At 43.3% G+C, this 13,864-nt stretch overlaps 1 protein-coding gene across 1 annotated transcript in view; it reads right to left on the reverse strand.

The window, feature by feature from the left end:
* Nucleotides 1–385: 385 nt before the first annotated feature.
* Nucleotides 386–13,864, reverse strand: part of ERICH1 (glutamate rich 1) — a 60,368-nt gene continuing 46,889 nt past the window's right edge. Inside the window, exons 4-6 of the mRNA XM_083431790.1 lie at nt 10,748–11,116; nt 8,619–8,813; nt 386–1,287 (exon numbers count right to left, since the gene is read on the reverse strand). Coding sequence (XP_083287916.1) covers nt 1,214–1,287; nt 8,619–8,813; nt 10,748–11,116 — 638 coding nt within the window. The 3' untranslated portion in view covers nt 386–1,213. The remainder of the gene's footprint in view (nt 1,288–8,618; nt 8,814–10,747; nt 11,117–13,864) is intronic.

Raw genomic sequence — 13,864 nt, forward strand, 5'->3', positions numbered from 1 at the left:
CATTCCTGAAGTGCACGATCTGAACCTGTGGCTGAAAAAACAACAACACTTCTTCATGTGCAATACTTGATTTTTGTTTGTTTGTTTCTGAACATTAAAAAACTGCAATCAGGGCTTTCATAAACTCTCTCAGCCACAGCCCCTTCCAACCTGCAATATTGGGACAATGAACATTGGTATCAGCTTTGGAAGTGGCATTAGCAGGGCTATTTTTTTTATATGCTCCACACTAAATAAGAAGAAAGTTAGAAATAACAGGAATGCTCCTCTTTGTTGCTGTTTTATTGCCTTTTTCAAACAAGCAACTAATAAGTGCAATTAATAATAATAATAATAATAATAATAATAATAATAATAATAATAATAAATCATGAACTCATGTAACTTTGGACCAATGATTATGTTTACTCTGTTATGGCTTTTCTGTCTCCCCTACTCTGATACACCTAAGAAATACTGCTTGTAACTTGTTTCACAAAAGATGGACATGCTTTAATACCTCGGCTCTTTCACAGAGCAATTGATCAACACAGCAGCTGACATTTGTTCAAGGAGCATGAGGGTAAGGGCAGAACACTGGACTTCACTCTTCTTCCCATAGCTTGCAAAGGCTAAGTATCCTAGTCAGCATCTTGCTGGCCTATAATGTGACAGCTCCAAGGTAGAAAGGGGAGTGAATAGCGTTGTGAGATGCACTGAAGCCTATATTGTCCTAATATATGAAAGTGATGGATCTGCTTGAGGAGCGACATGCAAGATACAAAACCTCTCTTTTTCCTCTTTATTTTATATATAAAAATATGGATTCTGACATTCTATAAACAACAATATCATATAAAAACAACGATAGCACTGTACATTTTCACTTGGCTTTGGCCACCAAATTATTCTGGTAGTTATGAAGCAGCTCGTGAAAGAGTCTTCCTTGCATGAACCAATTCAGTTGCAATAAAATCTCAAGAAGGACCTACAGTAAGGGGGAAACTGGTGCTTATATATTCACAAACTAGAATATATAAAATAAAAGAAGTTTGCAGTATTGTATATTAACTTGGGGCTAGAGACAAAAGTAAAAAACAAAAAACAAAACTCAACATTTTTGTGAAGTTGCAATCTTCGTCAATGGCCTTGCCATTTCTGAATATTCTCAGACACAGTTCAGAGTCTTATGTATTGCATTTTAACCCTGTACAGATGGATGTGCACATTTAGCTTATTCCCTGTTCTTTCCAGGAAGGATATCTGTAATCCAGTAGAGAAACAGAGAAGAGATTGCCTTGGCATGATCTGCAAAGGAGAAAGCAAATTCTTCATGAAATGTCAATAAGATAGTGTTCAGTAAACAAATTCCAAATGATAAAAAAAAAACCCCAAGTAGACATCTGTTTCCATTTTGGAGAAATATGAAGGGAGAGGGGGAGACACCTATGCCTGGGAGCTACAAACATGCAAAAACTTCAAGATTTCAAACTCCTAAAATAAACAGTTGCAGCTGGGACATGAGTTGCTTTGAGCAGGGATAACTCCAGACTTGAATGGTTAAGTATAATTACTTTATATAAGGCAAATAGGAACTTAATGAAATGAGCAGCTTTGGATAAGACCTTTATTACAATTTTAGGGTTGTATCCAACAGAATAATTCCAATAGCACGAGGATCTCCATTTGAACAACATAACTTCCCTTCACTTTCATCTTCCTGTGTGCCTCCTACACCCTCCCCTGACCTGCTCTGGAGAGCTGGGGATTTCTCTTTCATGAGCTTCCCCATTCCTTATGCCCTGCTCAATCTAAGCTTGTGGCCAGGTCCTCAGCACTCCTTAAACTTACACCTGGAAATCTCTGTCTCCCAACAACAGTCTCTCCTGTTCTCTTTTCACTAGCTCTGTGTACTTGGACTTCGAAAAACCTCTGAACAAAGTACCTGCCAAACCCAAGACTCTTGAGTCAAGGAATAAGAAGAGAGGGCTTCTTGTAGATCAGGAATTGATTAAGTTGTAGGAAGCAAAGAGCAGGAATTTATGGACAGTTCTCCCATTGGATGGATGTAGGGAGTGAAGTCCTCTAAGGGACCTGTGCTTTTTAACTTGTTCATAATCTAGAGTTCAGGATGCGGGTGGCGCTGTGGGTTAAACCACAGAGCCTAGGACTTGACAATCAGAAGGTTGGCGGTTCGAATCCCCACAACGGGGTGAGCTCCTGTTGCTCGGTCCCTGCTCCTGCCAACCTAGCAGTTCGAAAGCACGTCAAAGTGCAAGTAGATAAATAGGTTCCACTCTGGCGGGAAGGTAAACGGCATTTCTGTGCGCTGCTCTGGTTCACCAGAAGCGGCTTAGTCATGCTGGCTACATGACCTGGAAGCTGTACGCCGGCTCCCTCGGCCAATAAAGCGAGATGAGGGCCGCAACCCCAGAGTCGGTCACGACTGGACCTAATGGTCAGAGGTCCCTTTACCTTAATCTAGTGTTTGGGTTGAGGAGTGAAGTGCCAAGTTTGCTGATGGTGCTAAATTGTTCAGGGTCATCAAAGCAAAACAAAAGGTTTGCAAAGAGTTCCAAAAGGGCCCTCCAAACAGAGTGAATGGGTTATAAAATGGCAAGTGCAATTTAATGTAAACAAGTGTAAAGTGACACATGGTGTGGCAAATGTTCTCAATTTCACATGTGGATGGAGAAAAGTTTTTCTCCTTCTCCCCTAACATTAGAACTCATAGTCATCCAATGAAAATGAATGTTGGGAGATTCAGGACAGGTAAAACAGAGTACTTCTTCACACAGCAGATAGCTGAACTATGAAATTCATTTCCATAGGTGACAGTGATGGTCACCAACCTGGATGGCTTTCAAAACTGGACAAATTCATGAAAGTAAAGCCTATCAGTGGCTACTAGCTATGCACTTGAGCACCAGGTGCTGCCTTTCGCAGGATGGGTGGGTGTTGTTGAGCTCAGGCCTTGCTTGAGGGCTTCTCATAGCCTTCTGGTTGCCACTGTGAGAAAAAGATGGTAAACTTATATGGACCACTGGCCTGATTCAGCATGCTCTTCTTATATTCTTATGGTATTTGCCCATCTTGGACAAATATTTAACAAGAGTATAGCCACATTGTGTCTAGGCGTTTTCTACAATGCTAACTACTGCACTATAATTATTTTTAAGCTGCCTCCTCTTTGATTTCTTCATCTTTGCACATTGCTTTATTTTCTTGATTGCAGCGCATGCGAAGAATCTAGATTGCGCATCACAGGTGGAAGGTAAGAATACTGCATGCTGACCGAGAAAAAGAATAGGTACATGGAGGGGAAAGAATTAGAGGACAGTTCTGCAGTTGTTGCTCTTTAAAAAAAGATCTTGACAGAAGACATTTTTAGCTCTTTAGTGGGTGATAATTTCCTAGGCAACAAGAGAGAAAGCTATTTTTTACTTGATGTTTGCCAACAACAACACAAAAAAACCCAAAATGTTAACAGGCAGACTTTAGCGAAGAGGGCACCCAAAGATGGTGATGGCTGAAGGAGTCCATAGACTAGAAAAAGGAATGTCTTTGCAACAAAACAAAACAAAACAAAACAAAACCCTCTTTGCTCTTGAGACTATGGCTATCTAGTGTTTGGAATGAACTACTTTAGTTTATCGAAGTTCAATGAATCAAATGAATCGAAGTTCAATTACTTCAAAAATCTCCAAACTTCATCTAAAAGTAGTTCCCATAATTGCTGGATGAACTGGATGGGAATTCAGTTCATTTTGGGGTAGAACCTCGAACAATTTCTAGTTCATCTTCAAGTTCATTTGATTACATGGGTTGTTGCTGTTGTTTTTAAACTCTTTAGATTCTTTGGGCCTTTAAGCTTTGAGACGACAGTTATTGGGAAAAATAAATAAAATAATTCACATTCCACTGTGTGTAAGTTTTAAAGTTGTCTTATTCTGAAGTATATTTTATACTTCAGCACAGCAGCTTGTGACATTCTGAATGCTTAAAAAAATGGCTGAGGATCACTGGATGCACCTGCGTTGAGGAATGAACTGAGCAGGAACTAAAGGTATGAATTTTGTAAAGGTATGAATGTGGAATGGGATTACGTAGTTCCTTTTTGGACATGTTAAATTGAATTAGTTGCTTTTTTAAAATAAACTTTCAAAAGCTCTGTTGATATCCAGTTCCAAGAGTTCCTATTGCTCCTCAGTATATGTGATTCTACTGCTTTTCTGCTTTTGTTGTTGTTGTTTAGTCGTTTAGTCGTGTCCGACTCTTCATGACGCCCTGGACCAGAGCACGCCAGGCACTCCTGTCTTCCGCTGCCTCCCGCAGTTTGGTCAAACTCATGCTGGTAGCTTCGAGAACACTGTCCAACCATCTCATCCTCTGTCGTCCCCTTCTCCTTGTGCCCTCCATCTTTCCCAACATCAGGGTCTTTTCCAGGGAGTCTTCTCTTCTCATGAGGTAGCCAAAGTACTGGAGCCCCAGCTTCAGGATCTTTCCTTCCAGTGAGCGCTCAGGGCTGATTTCCTTCAGAATGGATAGGTTTGATCTTCCTGCAGTCCATGGGACTCTTAAGAGTCTCCTCCAGCACCATAATTCAAAAGCATCAATTCTTCGGCGATCGCCTTCTTTATGGTCCAGCTTTCACTTCCATACATCACTACTGGGAAAACCATAGCTTTTACTATACGGACCTTTGTTGGCAAGCTTTTCTGCTTAGTTCCCCACAAAGTGGCATGGGATATTCTGTTCCCCACAGCGGCATTGCATTTCCCAGATGTTCTGAAATACATGAAGTAGCTGCCAGAAGGGACTCCTTTCCAATTGGCCCATAACCCCTGAGTCCAGGCTAGTCTGCTTCGGTTTATTAGAATATGAATGGAAGCAGCTGTTTGAAATATTGTTTTAATCAACAACAAGAAGAAAACCCTCGACAATGAAAGCAAGGAAAATCCGATTTCCTTTTTTTGAAAAGGAATCATTTCCCAATGGAATATATTTGTGATGGAAGGTTTCGCTTTATTCAGCTTTTGTATTAATGCAGTGCCACAGCTACCCTCCCCGCTCCTAGGCCTTTAACGTGGTTTGAATTGAAGCGGTAGCTGTTACACTTTCGAGCCATTATATTTATGACGATTCCAAAAAGTGACTCAAGTTCTCTTTGACATCGGCTCTAGTGAAATATTGACCCTTCACAAGTATATAACATGTGGCTGACTTTCATACCTCTGGCCAGTACGTTTGTTATTGGCCTATCATAGGGACATAGGAGTCAGACCACAGGTCCACAGAGTTCAGTATTATCTGCACCAGGGCGGTCCAACTTTTCATACCAAGTGGGCCGCAAGTGTACTTAAACAGGGAACCCGCAGGCCACACACTGCCTCGTTGCATGAGGGGGGAGTGAGGCCAAAATTTGTTAATAATAATAATAATAATAATATAAAAATTTATTATTTATACCCCGCCCATCCGACTGAGTTTCCCCAGCCACTCTGGGCAGCTCCCAATCAAGTGTTAAAAACAATGCAGCATTAAATATTAAAAACTTCCCTAAACAGGGCTGCCTTCAGATGGCTTTTAAAAATAGGATAGCTGCTTATTTCCTTGACATCTGATGGGAGGGCATTCCACAGGGCAGCGCCACTGCTGAGAAGGCCCTTTGTCAGACCCTCCATGCCCCTCCAACCCCCATGCTGCCTTCGCAAAATCAGCTCAGCATGGTGTGAGGCTGTGGCAGGGTCCTAGAGCTCTCCCACCCCCTTCCTAAAGCTGGGGAAGAGCTAACTAGGCTTTGGGAAGGAGAGAGGAGGACTCTAGGACCTTGTCAGAGCCCTCATGCCTCATTCCCAAAGCCCAGAGCCTCGCTTAGCCAGCTTTGGGAAGGCAGTGTGAGGGCTGAGGGGAGGGGCACCAAATGCTGTCAAGGGCTGCCAAAAATGGTCTCAAGGGCTGCATGTGGACCTTGTGCTATATGCTGGACCACCCTGATCTACAGTGTCTCCAGAGTTTGAGGCAGGGGGTGTCTCTCAGATATACAGTGGTACCTCGGGTTACATACGCTTCAGGTTACATATGCTTCAGGTTATAGACTCTGCTAACCCAGAAATAGTACCTCGGGTTAAGAACTTTGCTTCAGGATGAGAACGAAATTGTGCGGTGGAGGTGCAGCGGCAGCAGGAGGCCCCATTAGCTAAAGTAGTGCTTCGGGTTAAGAACAGTTTCAGGTTAAGAACAGACCTCTGGAACGAATTAAGATCTTAACCCGAGGTACCACTGTACCTGGAGATGGAGGGGACTGAACCTGAGCCCTACTGAATGCAAGACAGATGCTTTACCATAGCTATTAAGCAATCATTTTATTTGTGGCTTGTTCCAGATTCCCCTTCTACAAGGGTAGGTGCCCCTTCAGCTAAGGCGCAACGCCCCTTCAGCTAAGTGGGAGGAGAAATGGAAGGGGCTCCGTTTCTCTTGCCACTTCGCTGAAGGGGCGCGGCGCAGAGAGGGGGAGAATTTTGTTTTTTCTTGTTCTCCCCCTCTAAAACAAGGTGCGTCCTATGGTCGGGTGCGTCCTATAGAGCGAAAAATACAGTAGTTCTTACGGTGGTTAAACAATGACTTCCTCTTCCAATGAAACTCTGGAAGTGTAGTTTGATGAAGGAAATAGTGGGTCTCCTAACAACTCTCAAAACCCTCAACAAACTATTGTCCCCAGGTGTCTTTCTGGGAAGCCATGGTTGTTTAAAGCAGCATAATGATGCTTTAAATGTATATTACAGGCAGGGCCACAGTCTAAAAACAGGTCTGCCATATTAATGCGGAAGCCTGTTAATTTGATGTGAACAAACCCTAGTCAGTTTCGGAGTGCAGGACACCATATGCAGTACTTTGGATCCTGACCAAAGTTTTTTCATGCTTCTCTTTTACTGGAGACTTCCTAAATAGTATTTAAAAATCTGGAATTCGGGCTGAAGGAGTCTTATTTTCTCATTCTATCTGCTTCTCTCCCTCACACGTACTGCACACACACCAGTAAACCATTTTCAGAGTGAGGTAAAGTGAGGTGTGAAGAGAATTCTAAATGGATGCTTTAAACCACTGTAAGGAGTGAGGAGTGTTTATGCCACAGTCGGATTTATGGAGAACAGTGCACCTTATGAGAACGAAAGAGAATGGGGGTTGTGAACCATGCCTTGCAGCTATTCTCTTCTGTTTTCTTAATTGAAAATAAAATGCACAGATTGCTATCTCGTAAGTCCTAGTCTTCCCCTCCACCAAAAGGTAACTAACTTGCATGAAGTTAGAAGACAGCAAATGTACAACTAGAAAAGAAAATTATTTCGCAAAGTAAAATGTTTTGCTGCAAAACTTCCACATCACGAGCGAAAGGCTCAGGCTACAACCCTATACTACCTCAGAGCAAGTCCCACTAAACTCAACAGGCCTCACCTCTGAGCATGCTTACATTTGCACAGCCAGTGATATTTAGTTTCCTAATTGGAACTGTGTATCACTGTGTCATGGGCAGAGGAAAGGGTGACAGCCAAAACAGGGCCACCACTGAGCCCTCTATATTGGAGACCCTTGAGACTACCTTTACACACAGACTGAGAAACAAAAAAGTAGACTGCCTTTGAAATATATATTTTCCCTGTGCATGGAAAAGTGCCTGGAGGCGGTTGGAGGATGGATGGCGGCTAACAGATTGAGGTTGAATCGTGGCAAGACTGTTTTTGGGGGACAGGGGGCAGGCAGGTGTGGGGGACTACCTGGTCCTGAATGGGGTAACTGTGCCCCTGAAGGACCAGGTGCGCAACCTGGGAGTCATTTTGGACTCACAGCTGTCCATGGAGGCACAGGTTAATTCTGTGCCCAAGGCGGTTGTCTACCAGCTCCATCTGGTACGCAGGCTGAGACTCTACCTGCCTGCGGACTGTCTTGCCAGAGTGGTGCATGCTCTAGTTATCTCCCGCTTGGACTACTGCAATGCGCTCTACGTGGGGCTACCTTTGAAGGTGACCCGGAAACTGCAATTAATCCAGAATGCGGCAGCTAGACTGGTGACTGGGAGTGGCCTCCGGGACCACATAACACCGGTCCTGAGAGATCTGCATTGGCTCCCAGTATGTTTCCGAGCACAATTCCAAGTGTTGGTGCTGACCTTTAAAGCCCTAAACGGCCTCGGTCCTGTATACCTGAAGGAGTGTCTCCACCCCCATCGTTCAGCCCGGACACTGAGATCCAGCACCGAGGACCTTCTGGCGGTTCCCTCACTGTGAGAAGTGAGGTTACAGGGAACCAGACAGAGGGCCTTCTCAGTAGTGGCGTCCGCCCTGTGGAATGCCCTCCCTTCAGATGTGAAGGAAATAAGCAGCTATCTTCTTTTTAAAAGACATCTGAAGGCAGTCCTGTTTAGGGAAGTTTTTAATATTTAATGCTGTATTGTTTTTAACACCTGATTGGAAGCCGCCCAGAGTGGCTGGGGAAACTCAGCCAGATGGGCAGGGTATAATTATAATTATTATTACTATTATTATTATTATTATTATTATTATTATTATTATTATTAAATTCTGCATCCTAGTTTTCAAGGAAAGGAACAATAACAGCACCTTTGTGTGCACTGAACTTACCGGGAGGCATCACTGACTTAGTGTGGAACTCTTCCACGGCCCCCTTGAGTTTCTCTACATCCTGCAGAAACACAGGAGATGTCATCTCACGCAAAAGAGTGACGTCTGACAAAGGCATGCTGCGAGATTCAAGACTCTGTAAAATCTCCTGAACGCTTTCTGAATTCACAGCTGACTCTGCACATTTACATCGGTCTGGGAGGGGAGGAATGGAAGAAAAAAAGCAGAACAAGAGAGAGAAGTTCATTTACAAAGTTTCCTCTTTATTTATATAGTTATTGACTAACTACCCTTACTTTTCAACATCACTCGATTATTTTGATTTGCAACTCTTAAAACAGATGTGTTATAATGCATGTCACATCTATGCCAGGCACTTAAAAGCACACTTAACAAACATGCCCCCCCCCAAGAATCCTGGGAATTGTATTTTATAATTTGCAGCATCTTTAACAAAGTTCCAAGGATTCTTTGGATGAAGACAAGTGCCTTAAATATTTGTTAAGTGTGCAAGTGACCACTGTGACAAGCCATTTACCGCTTGTGAAAACCAATGAGATAGTAGCTATGGTAATGATGGCAATATGGCAGGCTGAAAATTTCTGGCGGCATTGTATACCGAAGCAAAACCAGAGGAGAGACTAACCATGACTTAGGAACAAGATAACCAACTACAGCTATTTGTAGCTTTAGAGTTATCTATTGTAGCAGGGATGAAAGGCAAACGTAAAAGCAAATTCCTTCCAGCATTACGTCCTGTCACTTTTTGCTCTCTTTCACCCCAGTCTTTCAATCATCTACCGTTACCACCCTTAGTCGTTCAAGCTGTGCGGTTTTAAACTTGTAGTTTGCAATGATGCAGGAAAATATGTAGATCTGTCTGCAGAACCACTAAGTCATAAACAGTTTGCCATGAGGGGTGGCCTCTATGTACAGTGGTGCCTCAGGTTATATACGCTTCAGGTTACAGACTCCGCTAACCCAGAAATAGTGCTTCAAGTTAAGAACTTTGCTTCAGGATGAGAACAGAAATTGTGCTCCGGCGGCGCGGCAGCAGCAGGAGGCCCCATTAGCTAAAGTGGTGCTTCAGGTTAAGAACAGTTTCAGGTTAAATACGGACCTCCGGAACGAATTAAGTACTTAACCTGAGGTACCACTGTAGTCTGGATTTGAAGTGGTCACTGTATCACAGGTTCTGAGCACAGGGCCTTGGAAGTTTCTCAACGTGTCTGTCTGAAATCATAGGATGAAATCATATTCTGTGACTTTGCCCAGTTGCTTCAAGTTTCAAGTCAAGCCTTTCCTACCACTGGGTTATACAGAAAAATGAGCAACGTCAGTGTTTAATTCATGCCCGTAGAAATAAATTCCACTGACATCAATGAAACTTATTTTAAGTCTGCTTAGCCAACACAGTGGCCTTCATATGTTGTTAGGAATTAAACTCCTATCATCTCTTGCCAGCATGGCCCAATGGTCAGGAAAGATGGACATTTTAGTTCAGTAACAGCTGGATGGCACCACATTGGCTACCTGGACTTAGGATATAATTCTGGTTGTGTGATCCACTCACGGTGCAATCCTAGCCATCTCTACTCAGAAAAAGGTTATACTGAATTCAATGGGGTTTAATCCCAGGGTAAGTGGGATTAGGAATGCAGACTAAGATTGCAATCTTATGCATATTCACCTGGGAGCAAGCACTACTGAAACCAGTGGGTCTTACTTCAGAGTAAACATGCACTGGGCTGTAAAGACAGGGTTTTTTGTAGAGAAAATGCTTTGAAGACAGTTGCCCTTCCACCGAAACACTTGGTTGCTCCAACAGAAGCAAAAGTGCTGTAAATATATTTTCCCATTTGCTATTATGAAGACATTATTACCAATAAGTTGGGCAGGATTATTGGCTATTATGATGAGGGTACTGTATAAGGGGCTGTCACTGAGCCCACATTTTTTTCATATTCCTGTTATGCCCCAGCAGAGTTGCCTCAGGACAGCAAGTTAAAAAATTCATTCCATAGAAGAGATCTACACTTTGGGGTTTGGGGCACAAGACAGAGAAAGAGTCAACATACATTTATTTCTCCAACTCAAAGTTACTGACGATATGGAGGAAATGTACCTACTGTCGGAGAAATAGATTTCTTGTGCTGCTTGCAAAAAATCCAAAATGCCATCTACATTGCTATCTGCCTCTTCAAAGTCGGTTCTTTCCTCCCTCTCGGGCTTATATGTGAAATCTATACCAGTTGGCTTTGTCAGCAAACCAGCTGCTCTCATCTTTTCCTTTTGCCGCTTCTTTTTAATTTTCCTCTTTTTGTTTCGACTTAGATTTGCGCCGTCTGTGTGCTGCAGCTGTAAATTATCTTCAATCAGATTTTCATGCTTCCCACACTTTGTTTGGCCTCCGTGTAAATTATCCGGGTTTTGCAAAACATTCTTCCGTTTCCTCCTTCGGGTGCGCTTTCTCTGGAGCTGTCCTTGATCATTCTCTTCTGCAGGTTCAAAAGAAACATTACTGTACAAATTAAAGTGAGAGGCAGGAAGCGACTCTTGGCCGTGCTTCATACGAATGCCCCCTTTCTCCTGTTTCTGCAATGTTTCCACATCTCTGATACGTTGCAGAGGATTTGATTCAGCTACAATGACGGTGATGATTCATTCAGCACATTCAAATGTACATGGTGCTTTAAAGGGCAACATAAGAGAAAGGGAAAAAAGGCATGCACCAGTAACAAGGAGCTGAAAGCCTGTATTTCAACAGTAAAGGTAAAGGGACCCCTGACCATTAGGTCCAGTCACGGACGACTCTGGGGTTGCGGCGCTCATCTCGCTTTATTGGCCGAGGGAGCCGGCGTACAGCTTCCGGGTCATGTGGCCAGCATGACTAAGCCGCTTCTGGTGAACCAGAGCAGCGCACGGAAACACCGTTTACCTTCTCGCCGGAGCGGTACCTATTTATCTACTTGCACTTTGACGTGCTTTCGAACTGCTAAGTTGGCAGGAGCTGGGACCAAGCAGCGGGAGCTCACCCCGTCGCGGGGATTCAAACCACCAACCTTCTGATCGGCAAGTCCTAGGCTCTGTGGTTTAACCCACAGCACCACCCGTTTCCCGTATTTCAACAGTAGGGAGACACAAACACAACAAGAGGGGAGAAAGGAAGGCAGAGGAAATGAGAGGTGTGAACCTGTGCCAGTTCACATACTTAGGATTTAGTTTAGTTAGGGACAAGTTACAGACTACAGCTACAGGCTTCACAGGAAAAGGATTTAAAGGGAGAAGGGTGGCATCATAGAGGGCCAACACTGCTATGCACACCTACATCTTAATAAACCAACAGAGGGGACTCCCAGGTTCAGGGGAATGACCGTCACGCAGCACATGCTCTCCATGCAGAAGTCCCAGCACAACCTGTGATACCTCCAATTCAAAAGGTGTTGGGAAAGACCCCTGCCAGAGACCCTTGAGAGCCATTGCCAGTGGACAATATGGCGCTAGATGGGCCAATGGTTTGATCTTGTATATGGCAGATTCCTATGTCCGTACACCTCAGTCATTTTTAGTGGCTTACTCTTGCACACTATTATACACCAAATTTCAGAGCTGCACAGGATTCAACTCCACACGCTGCAAGACAAAAGCAGGGCACCCTGCGTCTGCCTGATCACTAATGAAGAAAAGAAGTGAGAAGAAGTGAGTGGTGTTGAAATCGTCCTCACTGGCAGGTTTTCTAGGATAGATGCCTCCTCTCAGCTCTTCTGAACCCAGTTATTCTCCATTGTAGCTGCCATAGTCATTCACATACCTTAACCTTGGTATTTATCCATATACCTAAACTGTTGCAGTAAGCCCACAACTTACATGTGGGTTACGTTCCAGGGATCTTTTCTTGGATGCTCATTCATTCATTCATTGTGCACAAATGAATGTGTGTAAGTTGTGGGCTTCCTGTACTTGCATTTTCTTTAAAAACAAACAAAACGGGTTCTGGCTGCTCATTTAGACTCTCACTATCCTCCTCTCTCTATCATAGCTTTCTTTTTCTTTTTTCTTTTTTCTTTTTTCTTTTTTTTCCCAATGCAAAATCATAACAAAAATTACAAACATTGAATCCAAAAAAATACTATACAAACAAACAAAACGGAACATACCAAAAAAAAAAAAAAAAACCCAGAAAAAAGGGGAACAAAACAGAACCAAACGAAAACGAAAAAGCACACATTTACAGGGAAAAAAAACATATCATTACGTACATTTACACATATTGACTTCCTTCCTTTGTTCTAAAAACCTCAGTAAATTTACTCTTACTGTATTGTTGTGTCTGGTCATAGCTTTCTTATTTGCCTAATTATCCGGATAGATCTGAGACCACGTAGTCCAGCCCTGACTCAGGGTTCAGTCAGTTTGGCTCAGAACCAATCTTTGCTCCCGAAGCCTGAAGTAATCCCCGACCCTTAACTCCGCCTCAGATACACTGCCCCTGAGAGCACATCCGCCTGTCAAAGCCATTGAACTTCTGCCAGATGCCTTGAACTACCTCCTGTCCCAGCTAATAACAATCCTTTATGTGGCCTAACTAAAATACTACCTCTCATAAATCTCATGAAGTAGATTTTAAAAGTAGAGTGAAGAAAACACAACCCCACTACCATTTAGGAACTTTTCTTCTTAACCGCTTTAAATAGTAAACTGGCACCCAGCATTCTTGGCAAATGAAGGCAAGGACACTGGAATCATTGGCAGTCAGAAGAAGCAGTGCATTTCCCAGGACATGGCCTGAAGTTGCAGGATTTGGCAAAACTTGCAGAAACTAAGCTGGTCTGGGTCAGTGTGGGTCAGTGTGCCACCTCTTTATTTCTCACTGCCACCACCCAGGCCCAACCTGGTACAATACTGAGTCCAGTCAGGTTTAAATTGGAACATAAACTTCTGTTTATTTATTGCAGTTTAACAAGCGTGTGGTTTCATAAACGGTATTGGTCAATTACAATCATAGGGTGCCTATCCAGACCTATAACTTCCGCTACCTGCTCTCACTCACTAAACCACCTCTCAGATATTTACTTGTCTTCCTAGTCCCTAACTGTTCCTGACTCGGCTTATTTCGCTATACTAACTCAACCTACCCACAGACTCTATCCCAATTCACTCCCACTCAAACCAACCACCCAACTCCCAGAGCTGGTTATAGTCCCTCTGACTCCACCCCCCTGGGTTCTGATTGGGTAACTTGTTTA

The sequence above is a fragment of the Podarcis tiliguerta genome, assembly GCF_965153285.1.
Source record: "Podarcis tiliguerta genome assembly, chromosome: 3".
NCBI classification, from domain to species: domain Eukaryota; kingdom Metazoa; phylum Chordata; class Lepidosauria; order Squamata; family Lacertidae; genus Podarcis; species Podarcis tiliguerta.